Source organism: Drosophila ficusphila, unplaced genomic scaffold (genome assembly GCF_018152265.1).
Source record: "Drosophila ficusphila isolate 14025-0441.05 unplaced genomic scaffold, ASM1815226v1 contig_791, whole genome shotgun sequence".
NCBI lineage: Eukaryota > Metazoa > Arthropoda > Insecta > Diptera > Drosophilidae > Drosophila > Drosophila ficusphila.
The window spans coordinates 25565733-25581128 of record NW_025064737.1 but is presented as its reverse complement, the minus strand read 5'-3'; the positions used below and the strand labels follow the sequence as shown (position 1 = coordinate 25581128).

Genomic DNA, 15396 nt, shown 5'->3' with positions numbered 1-15396 from the left:
TCAAAATAAAATTCAATTAATTCATTTTGAAATATGCGAAACCTGCGGAGTTCGCTTAAAAAATGCACCCACACTTTATTTATATTGCTGTGGTTGTTATTCAGCGAAACCAATTCGGTTTGCTGCTGATATTTTAAATATTCATCAAATATGCAACGGACAGCGGGCAGCAGCAGAAACCGAAAATGAATTTATATTTGTGCAGCAGGACCCACGAATATTCCGGCGAGCGCAAAAACTAAAAATTAATAATGTGCCAAAAAGTGTGCTACAATTTCTGACATGCCCCGCCGTTTCAGCTCGCCGGATATGGAGATTATGTAACCGCATTTCCGGCTGCCGCTTTGGCCAAAATGGCGACTCGCAGCGCCGGCAGAAGAGAAATGGGAGCAGGAAGCAAAACAGGAACAGCAGTAACAGAAATAGCAGCAAAAGCAGCAGCAGGCCACACCTGACACTGACGTTTATGCTCAGTCAGGCGCCTAACTGTGTGCGCTGCCAGCTGGTGGTTCAGCTCCACCCACCACCCACCACTGCACCACCCCCTTCATAACCACCACCGCCCCCTTTTGCAGGCATGTGCGTACGCATTTGCAATTGCTTTGCGGTCGAATCGGTTTACACAAAATGCGCTTTTGTGGTTTTTGGCAGCAGTTCGAATGGAGAAAATACGAAGGTGGGGGTGGAAAATTTCACCTTTCTGATAAAAGCAGTTGGATTGCTTCTATAGCAACAAAAAAAATGAGAGCCTCAAGTTCAGCCGATAGGCACTAAATTCCATTTGATTGCCTTGAATGTTTTATATGGGGTGTGATATTCATGTTTTGATTTGAGTTTCCATAACTTAACACAATGGTTGCAATAATAAAGCAGAAAGGCCAAAAATATTCTCTTGTCATGTTATATTCTATCAAAAATCCATTTGTTCGCAACCCTTTTAATAAATCTCAAATTGATTGCCTGTCATGGACATCTCTTTTGGGCAAGAAGATACTTTCTTTTGGGAAGTTCCACCACCTCCCATTTGCCTAGCTTTGTGTCTTTTTTTTTTTGGGGTGGTCTTTAGCCCGGCTTTCACCTTTTCTTAAGCCTCCAACTGGCTGGTAAAGATTCTGTCCTTAGACGTAGACTTTATCCTGCTGCGCTCCGCATTGTCCTGCCAGCCATTGTTGCCGTTTCTTGCTCGTATTATTATCATCAAGCTGTCATGTTAAATGACATTTGCCATATTTCATATACATACACCATACAATATGAATAATATTGTATTGTGTAAAAAACTGCTGTCCTGTTCCATGTGGGGGAGTATCCTGCTTCCTTTGACCATAGAAAATGAGCCATGTGAACTGTTGCGGCTGTTGTTATACTTTAGTCTGTAGTCTGTAGTCCGCAGTCCGCAGTCCGTTCTCCAACCAACAACAATAAAAGCGGCTCAACTCCTTTTTTTCCGTCTCTTTCTGGCTCTGTTTTGTTGCTAGAAGCCTTTGTATCCGGGTGAATCCTGTTGTCCTGACTCCGTTTGTGGCATGTGACAGCCATCTCTCTTCTCCAGTATCTCTCGCTATCTCCGGATGCTTTTGATATTTATTTTCCATTTACATGCATTTCATCATTTGTCGTTTTGTCGTCTGTCTGCTGTCGTTTGTCGTTCGTCGCTTGCCTGCTTAAAAGTTTAATTGTCCTGCGATTTAGTCTAGGACTCTTGTCCTTATCTTGAGTTCCTGGCCACCCCGAAAAGCTTCTTCTTTGCCATTCAGCTGTCAGGTTCAGAGAACTATTTAAATTCCCCAGGCCTTGCAAACAACTAGAGGCGGCAGATTTAGCAAAACTCCCAGTTTTGTCAAGGCAAAAAGCAATTAACTGTGCTCATGTCCTCTCGCATTTCCCTCCTCCTCCTCCTCCGATCATCTTTTATTCGCCTTCATCCTTCGATTTGCTAGAAACTATATTGAAATTTATAAGCCGGATATTACAAAAATGCCCCAAACCGATTCATGCTCGACCATAAAATAATTGCTGAATACTTTGCGGCCCCAGAAGCCCTGAGCCCTGAGCCCTGGAAAAAAAACATCAAAAGTTCCGCCGCCAACCTCCAGTAAACGCTTTCACTTTACATACTTTTGGTTGCACGTAAAAGGCACAAAAACCGCCAAGACAAGGACCAAGATGAAGTTCGGGGGCCCTAGAGCCGAAGATGGCGACGAAGATGATGAAAATGCCGCCACCACAGCAGCCTCATGCCAAATTAGTTTAAGAAATTGCCCGAAGGTGGCACCCAGCCATCTGTCTATCCCCCCGCTTTTCCCGCTTTCCCCTGCTTTCCCATTTCCCCGCCATGTTTTATGCACAAAGAGGAAGCGCGAGCATAAAATGAAATAAATTTCCAGCGAGCATCTTCGCTGGGAAAGGGAGAACATTTCTATGCGGAAAATTGACAGCTCTCTGTTCTGCTTCGAAGGATGAGTGGCTGGAAATAAGGGGAGTACATCTTGAGGATGTTTCTATATGACTTGTGGATTAGCCTTTCTTTCTTTTAAGCGGCCAACTTTGCCTGCAGATTCGAGCCTATGTATTACTTAAAAAAGGGAGGTTTGCATTGTGTTTTAGTTACACACGAAGAAAATGTGGTTTGGGTATAAATATTAATCTGTCATAACAATAGCCATAAATTGGAAGCTCTTTCATATTTAAATTTATCATATTGCCAACTTCTGAATCATTTTAAACCATATTGCTTAAACTTCTTATTCTCCTGGTTGTTGGCTTTTCCCTGCTAGCTTCAAGGAGACCTCCTCGCTGCTTTCGGTTTGCTCTCTTACTTGGCTTAGCTGCCACAGCAACAGCCGCCAAATGTAATTATCAAAAGTTTCCACTATTTTCCAACCTGGGGTTGGTGTGCGGTGGAAAAGCGAAGGAAGGGGGGCGCGGAAAAGCGCTGGCAAGGTAAGGAAGGTGGCTTAAGGAGAATGTCAGCCTCAGGCTTGTGGCTTGTTATTCTGTTTGTGTCTGCCAGACGCGAAAAAAAAATAAATAAAAATAAAAAGTAGAAAATTAAATTCGTTTCAACTGCAGACGTTGCTCAGTCTTTTTGCCCTCCTCCACATTTCATGATCCTACTGCTGCTGTTTGCCATGGCAATTTGTTTCCTTTTTTGGAGATCTGCCACATGAAGTGGGCCAGAGGATTCTTGTTTGCCTATTTATTACAATTTAATGTCAATTCTTTGTTGACGAACGGGGCCTTTGAGGGGCAGGCTTATTAATCTGTCATGCAAAATTAATGCGACATGGAATTTCTTGATTGCCTTGCTGTAATGCGTCAGAAAACGCTGAAAGCCGTCACATGCAAACAAATAATTCGTGAAATTTGTGACAGCCAGTGAGATTATTAAAAAGAGATTATCTTACTTCCAATGCTTATTGAGAATGATTTTCATTTAAAGTACAAACATTTCAAACTTGTTTGCCCCAAATGGCAGGCAATAAAATAGTTTACTGCTAACAAACGAATAACAAAAGGACAAAATAATTGCCAACGGAAAACTGTAACCAAGAAATTGTCTGCGCAAAAAAAAAAAAAAGCATCAAGTGTAGTTAAAATAACAATAAAGAAAAAGAAACCAACCACTGAAAAACAAATAAAACTAAAATGCAAAGCAAATGTAAAAGGGAAAATAAAATAAAAAATGAAAATGTAAACGAAGTTCGAAAAAAGCAAATGAAATTGAAATGAATATTTTGTGATATTTTACCAATGCAGCAGGCTGGCTGTCGTTGTTGCATTGTTAAATATTCATGTCAGGGAATATGGTATTTTATTTATACACACACATATGCAGGGAATGTTCAGGATCTGGTCTGCTATACTATATATGCCACAATACAAGCACATCTACTATTCGATTCTGTGGGCCATGCAAGCCAAACATGCGCCAACATATGTGAATCGTTTTCCACCTACCACCACCCACCCACTCACCACCCACTCCACATTTTCATCCATCGCCGTGCATATTTGAGCCGAAATCTTTCCACTCCTTTCACAATTTCCTTTGCCTTTGCCAGCGCTTTTCTTGAGGTGTTTTCAAGGCTCGTTTGCCCGCCTGGGCATGATTTTTAAATATTTTATAACCATTTTTTTGTGTGCGATGAAAATGATGGTGCGTAGCCCCCTCCCTTCGCCTTCTCGACGCTCCTTTTGATTTCCCTGCTTCGACTCTTAAGTGTGGAAATTGGCGGGCAGAGGGCGGACTTAAGTGTTTGGACAGGTTGGCGTCAAAGTTAAATGATGCATGCCAAAGGCTTCCAGGGGAGACATTTATGAAATGTAATTCAACTGGCTGCTGGGAGCGTGGCCAAGGAAAAGCTGCTGAGAGGTTCCTCTAAAAGCATTCGCTCAATGGAAATGTGAAAGGAAATAACCATATGTGTGTGCTGGTTATTAAATGCGATATTTCTAAGAAGGCTTTAAGTTCTCTGAATCGGAATCAAACCTATTCAAACTGCTAGAAATCACTTTAAATCGCTTGTGAAATGCACAACGAGGGATTTAAGTGTAGGACATAGAGCTATTCTCTCTGTGCACCTTGGCTTCCCGTTCCGGATGGCGCAACAAACTCAAAATTCACTTAACGATTGGCAATTTGCGTATGCTATGCATCGACACTTGGCCTCTACGACTCAGTCTCATTTTTCGCCATGGTAACCACCGAAGAAGGGAGGTGGATATCGGGATTGGGTGGGTGGTTGGTTTGGGTGGTGCGGAGCAACAGTCCTGTGGAACGGGCGAAATCCTGTTAGCAACCGCTGTGAACACAACTCGAGGCTTCGAGCTTCCTGCCAGGTTTGGTTTTGGCTTGGTTGTTGTGTTATCGCTTATGTTGTCTCTTACGGTCTGTTGCATTTTGTACAAATTTGCGCCGCAGGTCCACAAATTTGTGCAACGAAGCGTTTCTCTTCTCTCTTCTCACTTCTCTCCTCTCTCACTCACTCCTCGCTCTGTCTCGCTTTTTTCGTCCCTTTCTGGGGAAAAAACTTTTCTAATAATTTTCTGCCATGATTTCTTTTTCTAATTTCCAAGTGTTGCTAGGCTGGCTTTCCCTCCCCCGCCGCACATAATGTTATTTGAGTTTGATTCGGGTTCAAGTTCGAGTGGCCACGAATAAATGCCCTTAATTTCGTTCGTCGGGGGAAAGTTTGTGCCCAGTTTTGGGATAAGCCATGTGCTCAAAGGGAAATCAAGGAAAATCCTCAATAAAAATTACCAATATTTACTTTACAAAATGACAGACCCTCCGCCTCAAACTCCGACTTGGCCGGCGACCGCCTGTCCTGGCAAATCCCTTGTCAACTTTGCTACTTAATAAAATATGAGTGCCAGAGTGGCGGAGGAGGACAGGACAAACACGGAATATCCAAGGACGTGCCACTAATGGCGGGCCCGAACTCAAGTGCTCGGCGAAGGAAGGAAAGCTCAGGGAGCTCGAGCTCTAGCCAGAAAAGGGATAAAGAAATAAATAGAAAATGCAAATAGAAGGCAATACATTTGCCAGACTCCTCGGAGATACGGAATACTGGGGGCCACTGCTGTTTGCCATGTCCTCTCTCGATGAGGTTGCCTTGTAAAAATGACATTTCCATCGTGTCCTCCCGGGCAGGCAGGCCTTCTAGTCTCCCCGGCTCTCAAGGACATCATGCGTCGCACATAAACTGTTGATTTTTATCGAGGTTCGTGACACGACCATGGGAAAAGCTTCCTTCCAGATACAGTTGCACTGGCAGAAAAAACTGAGGTTTCAGCTTAAAGAACTTAAGAAGATTATTAGTGGCTAATAATTTGTAATTTTAAGGGGAAATAACTTTAAAGTTAGTAACTTTCCATTTATAGATATCCACTTAATCTTTCAGTTTAATCATCAATTTCGATTTTATTCTTTTTCTCTGTATAGTTTTTCTTGCTCAGGTCGCAGGTGCGATTCCGCCCACCTCCCTTAAGGCAACTTGGGGACCTTCTCCCCTCTGGGCGAGTCTCTCCATCAGGGTTTCCTTTGACACATGTCAAACTCTGACCATTTGCAGACCCGCAAGGTCGTCGAGCAGAACCATTTTTTGTGTGGCTTGGCATTAGTGTCGAAATTATGGCTCTTATATGGCCTCCCCAGCTCGCAGTTGCCAATAGTTTTATGTTCTCCGTGCTCTCCTGCCTTCTCGGAAAAGCACGCTTTGTGTGCGTGTGCAGTTTACGACTAAATACAATTTGAACGCCTTTTCCCCCTCCCCGCCCTGCGACGCCCTCTTCTGGATCGTTGCGGTGACTTTGTTGCCGGGTTATTATATGCTTTGGCTAATGTTTATGTATGTTATCCCATGAGGCGAAAATTCAAGGGAGTGGGCAAGAGTAGTTTCCCGGCATCTGGTTGCAGCCGGAGGAAGTGGGGGGCTTTGTGTAAGAGTTCCCCTCGCTCATGGAAATAAATTTCACTTTGTTAAACAATTGAAAGGAAAATGTGCAGGAATATCAAAGGTAGCTGGTACAGTTGCTCTGACAAAGACTTTAGTTTTAATTAAGAGCAAATTCATAGTTTCTAGTGAAAGCCAAAACATACCTCCCCATTTTTTATGGCATTTTAAACACTTATCTCTTATTGAACCCATTTTAATTATTGATCTTTCTGTTTTTCTTTCCAGGTAAGTGACGATGTCCTTTCGCTCGCTTTTAACCAAAATCAAGTAAGCTTTTTCGTTTATTATCATTTATTTTACGGGTGGCGGGTCTCCAATTACAATGCATCAAGGCTCACACCTCAAATGCAGTGGCGAGCCTGTTTGTCTACGTTCGTTTTGTGTGTCGTTTGGGTTAGCTTCATAAATCAATCAGATCGGTGCGGACCGGCCAGAGTGTCCCATGAAATCGACTGGGAATGGGGATTTTTTGGGGGGAGGCAGCAGGAGCAGGACGATTGACGGTACGAGATTTGCAGCATTTCCGGCGCATGACGCAAAGCAGTTAATTTGTCAAATGTCTGCACTTTATCACCCATATCTGTCCCGGTGTCCCCGGCGCAATCCCCCTGGCCAGGGGCCTCCGTGAAAACGCATTACGCACTCAGACATTTTCGGGCGATTCGCACATACTCGCCTCCTCGTATCTCTGTGAAATGTTGAGCCAAAGTGCAATCAGTGCAGTGGCGCATTTCCCACCGGAGAGGCCCACCGAACGGGCAGACGATGAAAATATCAGACCCTCCATGAGCCATGAGCCGAACCCCCTAAACTCCGAATGCCGAACGCCAAAGCCCAAAGCCCAAACCCATAACCCCAGAACCAAAAGACCGGCTATGTGGCAATCCTCTGCATTGTCGGCTGGCCTCCGGGGGAAAACTGTTAGAAAAACTCCGGCTGTCTCCCTCTCGCGCCGGCAAAGCAATTTAAAGTTGCATCCATAACATCACAAACAGCAAAGACAACAACATTCGGCCGGGACATTGGCCTGGGGAAATTTCACTGGCTAATGTTATCCCCGGCCCCCCAGCAGCCTGTTCCCAAATGTCCTTTCGCAGTCAACAGGCCGTCAGAGTCAGACTTGGACTGGCTACCAAAATCGGCATTGATGCACTCAGAAAAACAAATTTGTAATACAAAATTTATACCTTAAAAAAAAGGTTAAAATAAAATATATGCCTTTCTTACTCTTTTAGTTGCTAAAATTTAATAAGATTTTTTTTCTCTTGTAATAAAAGTTTGTTTTTCAGTGTCAGATAAAACATAGTCCGAGAATCGTTGACCGAATTCGTAATTAGAAAAGTGCTTGCTTGATAACTCACTTTTCGGTTTTTGTATTGACCGAAGGGATGAGCAAGAGGTGTTTGGACAGAGCACGCTGGAGCATCCTGACAGGACCTTTTCCCGCCCTCCTGTGTGGCCATTTAATAGCTTTCGAAATCAGTCATTAGGCGAGTGCAGGCAAGGGTGAAGAATACGCAACTAGCTGCAATAAAATTAACACAAAAATTCTATTAGCCCGGTTACACTAATTGGCTTGCTAATTGGTGAAGTACAGTGAAGCACAGTACTGAGAATGCTCTCCTTAATTTCTCTCACTTGGATAATCTAGACGGCAGTTGCATTTAAACTTTGGCTGGCAAACCGAAATTCAAGCCAAATGGGGAATAAAAAATGTCATCAAAATGTCATTACGTGGGTGGCCGACAACATATGCCCCCGATTTGTTTATTTTTTCGGTTTTGTGACAACAGCTTATGCACCGACTTTGAAAATATCAACACAAATTCCCATTTCTCATTGTTGGCAGCAATAATAAAAGGCATTTGCCACCCGTCGCCCCCTGAGTTATTATGCAAATGAATGGCTGGCAGACCTAACCCACATAGAGTCTAAAAAATTACCATTTTATGCAACAGCCTGCACATAATTTGGCACCAGAGAACTGAGCAAAAATTAACCCGATGAAACAAAGACCTTTAAGGATGAGGTTTTGAATAAAAAGCTGCTTATCATTAAAGATGAATTTATTGTTTTATAATATACATAAAATTCGGTCAAACGTGTAATATGCAGTTGCTTTTTAAATTTCAGAACTGCTCCATGTTTTCGGTTAAATTTAAGCCCAGCATGGTGAAAATGAACGCCAAAACAAAGGGCTTAAAAAGTGGGGTAAATGGGGCAGCTGGAACCACAGCCCCAGCCACCGGGCGAGGTCTTTGGCCCTTTGTGCCATGTTGTATGCATTTTTGGTCAGTGTGGTGGGCATTTTGTCAACGGAGGACAGCACCAGCACCAGTAGCAGCGGCAGCGGCAACGGCAGCGACAATGATAGCCATGCAAAACATGGCTGGAGGTTGGATGGACTGCAGGAGGCGAGTGGAGAGGGGAGGGGATAGTGGATGTTAGGCGGTGCCTGGTGCACGGGATGCCGTCACAACATCAACGACAACAACAGCAATTGTGGCATCCTCTAATGACAACCACACGTCATCAGCGATGTTCCCTCTTGCCTCTGTTTTTGCCCAACAACAACAACGTCATCGCTGTCATTGTTGTGAACGCCCCCTTCCGACACGCCCACACGTGGAGCCCTGCACATATGTACAGTACATAAATCACATTGTGTACAGTTGCGGTCAGAATAATATCGCTGCTAAACTTGGTCAAATTTGTGATAGTTGAGGGATCACAATAATAAGAGTTCGAAGACAAGGAAGAAGGGAAGGTTATCTTACATTATTTCCTACAAAAAACACACAAATTATATAATATCTTAACTATAATGTTATTTACGAATACGATAAAGAGATTATTTGGTTTCGAAATCTAAAATTTATTTCGTTCCAAGTGCAATGCCTGCCTTTTTCCATTACCCTCAACTCAATTGTCTATGCAGGACTTGTATCATTGGCATGCAAATTTTTTGGCGATAGCCGTCGCCATCATCATCAACATCAACCGGAGGAGCCAAGGACTCGACGTTCTTGACTCATTTGCATTATCGCATCTAATCATTGTCGTCATCAACAACAATGTTGCTCGTTAGTCTTGTCCAGCCGACGGGGGTGTTTCAATGGGATTTATTTAGAGGGGGCTTCTCACTCCCTCCCACCTCAACTTTACATAACCATTAAGTTTTGTTTTCGTTTTTCGATATGGCGAGCCGAAAAAAAAAATAAACTATTCGGGAATGTAAATTGTTGCTGTGGCAAACGATGCGAATTGCAATTAAAATGCATTTGCAATTTGCTGCAATTGCTGCATTTGGCAGTTTCGAATTTAGAGTGCAATTCCCGCTGCAGTGTTGCAGTTGCACTCGCAATTTGTGTAATTTGTCACTGCATTTAATTTGCTACTCTATTGCACTGCGCCAAGGGAAAAATGCGGGGATGGAATAGAAATCTAGACGGTTTTATTTTCGGATCTCTACAGCCATTAATTTTAGCATACTTTTCTGAAATTTTTACAGAAAAAAAAACACTTGTTTTGGTAGCTTATTGGATGTTTGCTATTTATATATTTGAACATCTAACAGGAGAGCACTTTTAGTACATCAATAGATTTCAAATTGAAGGTAAAACTTTTCCCAAAAAATGTCGATAATTAAATCAACTCTAATTGCATTCGACATACAAAACGTAAGGTTTTTTTGCTCTGGCTAATTTGCATGCAGAAGCAATGGAAAAATATTTATGCACAATTAAATCAAGTAAGAGGAGGGAATAAATTCTCCATACACTCGCCCATTTGGCTGGGCTATGGAAAAAAAATGCAAATGGCATTAAAGCCAACTGTGTCTCCGAGTGAGTGTGTGTGTGTTTGGATGTGTGTGTGTGGATAATGGGTAACGCAGTAGTTGACCCACATTCGCCATCACATTCTACTCCCTTATCCCTCTCGCTTTTCCCCAGTCTGTGTGCCAGTTTTTAATTTTTCTTGACTTTTTCGTTGCTCTTGATTTGCGGCGAATTTTTCTGTGCTGTGCGCGATTTTACTTGCCTCTCCTTTTGTTTTACTTTATTTCTGGGCTTAATATGCATTAAGCATGTGTTTGCCCTTCTATATATGTGAGTGTGTGTGTGTGTGTGTCAGTGAGTCTGCTCGCTAATTAAGTGGCATTATGTGCTCCTTCTGCCTTTCCGTTTCCGGCATTTTATGCTGGTCACAGGTTTTTCTTTTCAAACAAAACTTCATGGCAACCCTCCTAAAATTTCGAGTTTAACAAGTTAATTGGATTGCCATTCTCTGTAAAACATCTTTACGTTCCACTTTAAAAATGTTTTTTAAATTCTATGCAATGTTAATGTGCTGTGTAGGGAAATAAATTAATATTTATAGGAATAATTCATGATTTATGGAGAAATTATAGTCAAGAAAAGGGTACGCCTTAGTATTCCCCTGAATGATTTATCATTTTATCTATTGGCATCAATTTTAACAACATTTGAATCTCTATTTATTTGGATTTTCCATTTAGAATTGTAGTGCTAATAAAATACAATTTATAGCCCGCCCACATATATTGATCCGGATTCTGGCAAATGGCATTTGTTGTCCTTTGGCAACTTGTCCAAAAACCCCACAATTTCTATCATTTTACCGCCCAGCAAACCCGCAGACCATCCAAAAGTTTACAAAGTTCATTAACAATAAAGCACATTTTTGCCGCATCGAACAGCGACTAATGCAATCAATTTCGTTGGAACTAATTAAATATTTAATATGAATTTAGCCAAACACGCAGAAAAAGTATTCGCTAATGTAAATGTAATTTGATTGTATTCACAAACACCGCCGCAACAACAATCTGTTGCAAATTAAATGCGGCAATCCGAGGGGCGGAGTATCGGTTTAGGGCGTGGCATATAGTATGTGTTAATAAACCCGATAAAGGGATATTTTCCGCTTTTTATGTATTTGTTTGAAATGTCAATTAAAATGTGGAAAAAATATGACAGCGATAAGCGAGACAATTTACATTTAGTGGCAAGATATGGATACGGTTTTTATTTCACAAAAATAAAAGTATGAGTATGACTCAAATCCTTTAAAAAACTTGATTCAAAGCCCCACCACAATCATTAATTTTTTCACGACTGCATTTCTTTATTGTTGGCATTTTCCACGCACAATTTTCTTGGCTATGAAGCGTGAAACATGAGAAATCAAAGCACAGAGTCCAGAAATAATAAGTTTAATTTAGTTTTTCCTCTCTTTTTTTTTAATTTTCCATGTTTACTTTTCAGTTTTTGCTAACACGAACTATCAGCGAACCGAAACGCTGAGCAAAATTGCTTGCTCAAGTGTTGCAAAGCAACTTTCATTTGAAAGCAGGAAATTAGTTTTAAATCATTCCACGATGACTCATGGCAAAGGACATTAATAATTTTCTGTCTAAGTGCAAGGACCAAATATGCGTTAAACAGTTTGAGGTAAATGTAAGCCCTTGAACATATTATAACAGACATGGCAATCAAAACTTGTGTCTGGCCAAAGTTTAATGGCCAACAAAATATGTTTTGGCCAGCAACAAATTGTGGAAATGCTGCAGCTTTCATCGCCATATCTCTGTGCATATGCCGATAATAGTGTTAATTATGCGCCTGTCAATATGCCAAACGATTTTAGCCTGAAATATGCTGGTCTGTGCCGTTTCTGTTCTGGCTTTTGGTTCTGGGAATCAGAGTAAGCCCAACTAAATCTGAGTGAGCGAACCACCGGCCAAACTAATTGAAGTTTGCATTTAGCACAGTGACAAAACATTTGCACAAATCCGAAAACAATTCCAGCTTCCCTGCCAAAGCCATTCCACAAGTTATCGCAGCTGTTCTGCCTCTGGCCAGTTTGGTCTAGAATAAAATGCAACACAGCCAGACCAACCATAGGACCCGACCAGACAAGCAGACAGCGGGAGGTTGGGCTTTCAGATTCAGGAATAGCAACACAATTTTCAATTTTAATTAAAGTTCAAACTTTGCCAATTATCTGGGGAATAGGGCGTGCGACGTCCCGTGATCCCAAATTAAGCGCATCATAATTTGCATACGATTATTGCGGGGTTAGGCGGGGCGCTTTTCGATGGCATAACTGATAAATCAATTTGTCCCAGCTCAAGTTTTAGTTGTAATCGAATGATTTGCGCTGGAATTAGTTCCTAAATTTGTGTGGACTTAATGATAATCGGTTCTCTGTAGATGAATGTGGATTGGATATAGTCAATTCTAATTGAAAGCATTTGTTTCAATTATTTTTTACGCTCAGTTTGCTTATATGTAAATTTAATTTTTGTTTATATATATTTTGAATTTTATTTCAAAAGCTTGATTTTAATACGACTTTTTCTCTTTTTCTTTTCTTTTTAGGTAAGTCCTTCCAAAACCATATCCCCTGTCTGTATCCCGCAAAATGTTGTAAGTACCCAGAGTTCCATTGAGCGCATTTGTATGTAACACCATATTTCGTTTTGGTTGATAAATGAAAAATTCAACAAGCTTTGCAGCTTCTGCGGCACAAATAAAGAATGAAACGAGAAAAGCCAAAAAATGCCGCAGATCCATAAAATGCCCGTTACAATCTGTTAGGCCGTGGGTTGCCCACTGGCAGGGTTGCCACCATAACTCATACTGCCAGCTTTCCGAATCAACATGGAAATGCCATCATAGGCATTTAATGCAAATGTGAAAGTAAAAATAAACACATCGAAAAAGAAACTACTTCGGCCCGAAAACATGCAACATTTCGAAACATTTTTCAAGTTCCCAACGAGAGGGGAGGAGGGCCACAATGGCCGAAATGGATTGTGCCAACTCCATGTACATTGTGCACATTTCTATACGTATAGATTTTTTACAAATTAAACAGTAGTCGCAGTCCGATTTTAGTTGTTCTCCTTAGTTTTTGTTGCATGGGTGCGTGTTGCGGTCTCATAAAAATTTCAGCTAAAAACTCTCGAGCTCTCCGATTTCTGTTATGGCAGCCATTTTGGATTAGCCACCATGGAGTGTTCTGTGTATGCGTCTGTATGTGTATGTGTGGGTTTAGGATGGGCGTGAGTGTGTGGCAATAAAAGGAAATCAAAGTTTATGACATTCACTGGGCAATCACACTTGTGTGAGTGTGAGGGGAAAGTTGGAAGTGGATAAAGCAGCAAAGTCCTTTAGCTTTATCGATGTCGGAGAATCTGAGCTTAAATCGCCTGAGGATAAATGCTATTTAAGATTTTCAAAATGGAATTTGAGAAAGAGATTTATTTGTAAGTTTAAATGGTGGAATCCAATGTTTTTGGAACCGTTTTTAAATAGGTAGGAAGTACACCTTAGGTCGACATTTCTTTCCTCTATCATTCCCCTTCATTAACCAAGCAATCAAATCAAACAAATTGTTGACAAAATGCCAGCGAAGTAAATAAATAAAAACGCCTGGGGTCATTAAATCAAGCTCACGCACACCTAACTAAATCGCACCACTCACAAAACCACCCACCTGACCAACCACCAAATCAACGCAAATTACAATAACTAAATGCTTTTGCTTACCCCCCAAAAAAAAAAAGGGAAAACAACCGAAATTGGGGAATGAAATGCTTTATGTGACTTTGTTCTGACGCTAAATAAATAAACTGCTAAAATATGCAACAGCACACCGGGAGAAAAAAAGAGGGTGGCAAAACTACAACAAAATAAGTGTGAAGGAAATTTCCATAAATCATATTTTTGCGGAGGCAACTTTTCGCGTGACAAAAATCAACTAATGTGGTTAATAAAAGTGGAGAAAAACACACGAAAAAAAAACACGAAAAACAGAAACCTACCTGCTAACTGAAGCGCCAAGAACCGCCCGTCGAGTGGGCGGGGCAGTGGGCGTGACAAAAGTTTATAGGAAAGTTAAACTGAACTTAAGCAACAAACGATGGAAAAGCCTGAACTTGGAGGCAAGCAAATGTTTCCGAGCGGCGGAAAATAACCCCCACTTCCCCATGCCCATGTAAATCACTTTCAGCGCAAACTTTTCCCACCAAACGTTCCTCGAAATTTATGCAAATGTTGTTGATGTTGCTACTGTTATTGCTCTTGTTATTGTTGTTATTGTTTGAGTTGTTGTAGTTGTTGTTCTCTCACCCGCAGCAACGCCACCTGGCGTTGGCAATTGTCGTTGACATTTTCACCTGCTTTTCCCGGGGTGTGATAAAAAAAGCAAACTAAACTTTTCCCCCCAAAAAAAAAAAAGAAACGAAAGGCGAAACAAAGTAAATTCTTAAATCGTTTTGAAATACATCCCAGCACTTGGAAAGTTTTTGTTTTGAAAACTCGTGCTGCGGAAAGGGTGCAAATGAGAATATATGAGTCGATTTTCCTTTGATTGACACATTTCTCCGGTTTTATGAGCAGCAGTTTCGTGTTGATTTATGTGCGATACGTTTCTGGCATTCATAGTTTGGCGACGGTTTATTTTTTGTGGCCAGTTCTCGACTGGGGCAAATAGAATTCCACACCAGTAGGCTGTTTAGTGAGTGAACCTCTGAAATGTTTGCCCGATAACGTGACAGAAAATCAATGAATATTGAAATGCGTTCGTTTTTGGTTTTTATGAGTGCCTCGCAATGCGAGGAAAACGAGAAATCGGGGGAGTTGGTGTTGAGGTTGCCTGCGATTAGGAAATAAAACGGGGGCGAAAATAACTAATAATTCATTAGGTGTCTGTCACTGTATGAGCAAACACCTGCACACTCGAACGAGGTGGTGGAAATGGCCAGCCATAAATATAGGGGAAATCGATCCAATACAATACTCGTATGTACTGTATGCACTGAAGACAATGTGCGTATGGGAAGTAATTATACAAAATATATAAAATATGAAAAAGTTTTGTACTGCAAGTAAGGCGTTCCTTTAAT

General features: G+C 41.4%; 1 protein-coding gene across 8 annotated transcripts in view; it reads left to right on the top strand.

Annotated features, from left to right (window-relative positions):
• LOC108099274 (maternal protein pumilio) overlaps nucleotides 1-15396 on the top strand; it is a 172258-nt gene that overhangs the window by 134428 nt on the left and 22434 nt on the right. The window contains exon 2 of one of the 8 annotated variants that reach the window (XM_017202659.2): nucleotides 6687-6728. The exons of the other annotated variants lie outside the window; for them this stretch is intronic. Coding sequence (XP_017058148.1) covers nucleotides 6687-6728 — 42 coding nt within the window. The remainder of the gene's footprint in view (nucleotides 1-6686; nucleotides 6729-15396) is intronic. 8 annotated transcript variants of the gene reach the window in all.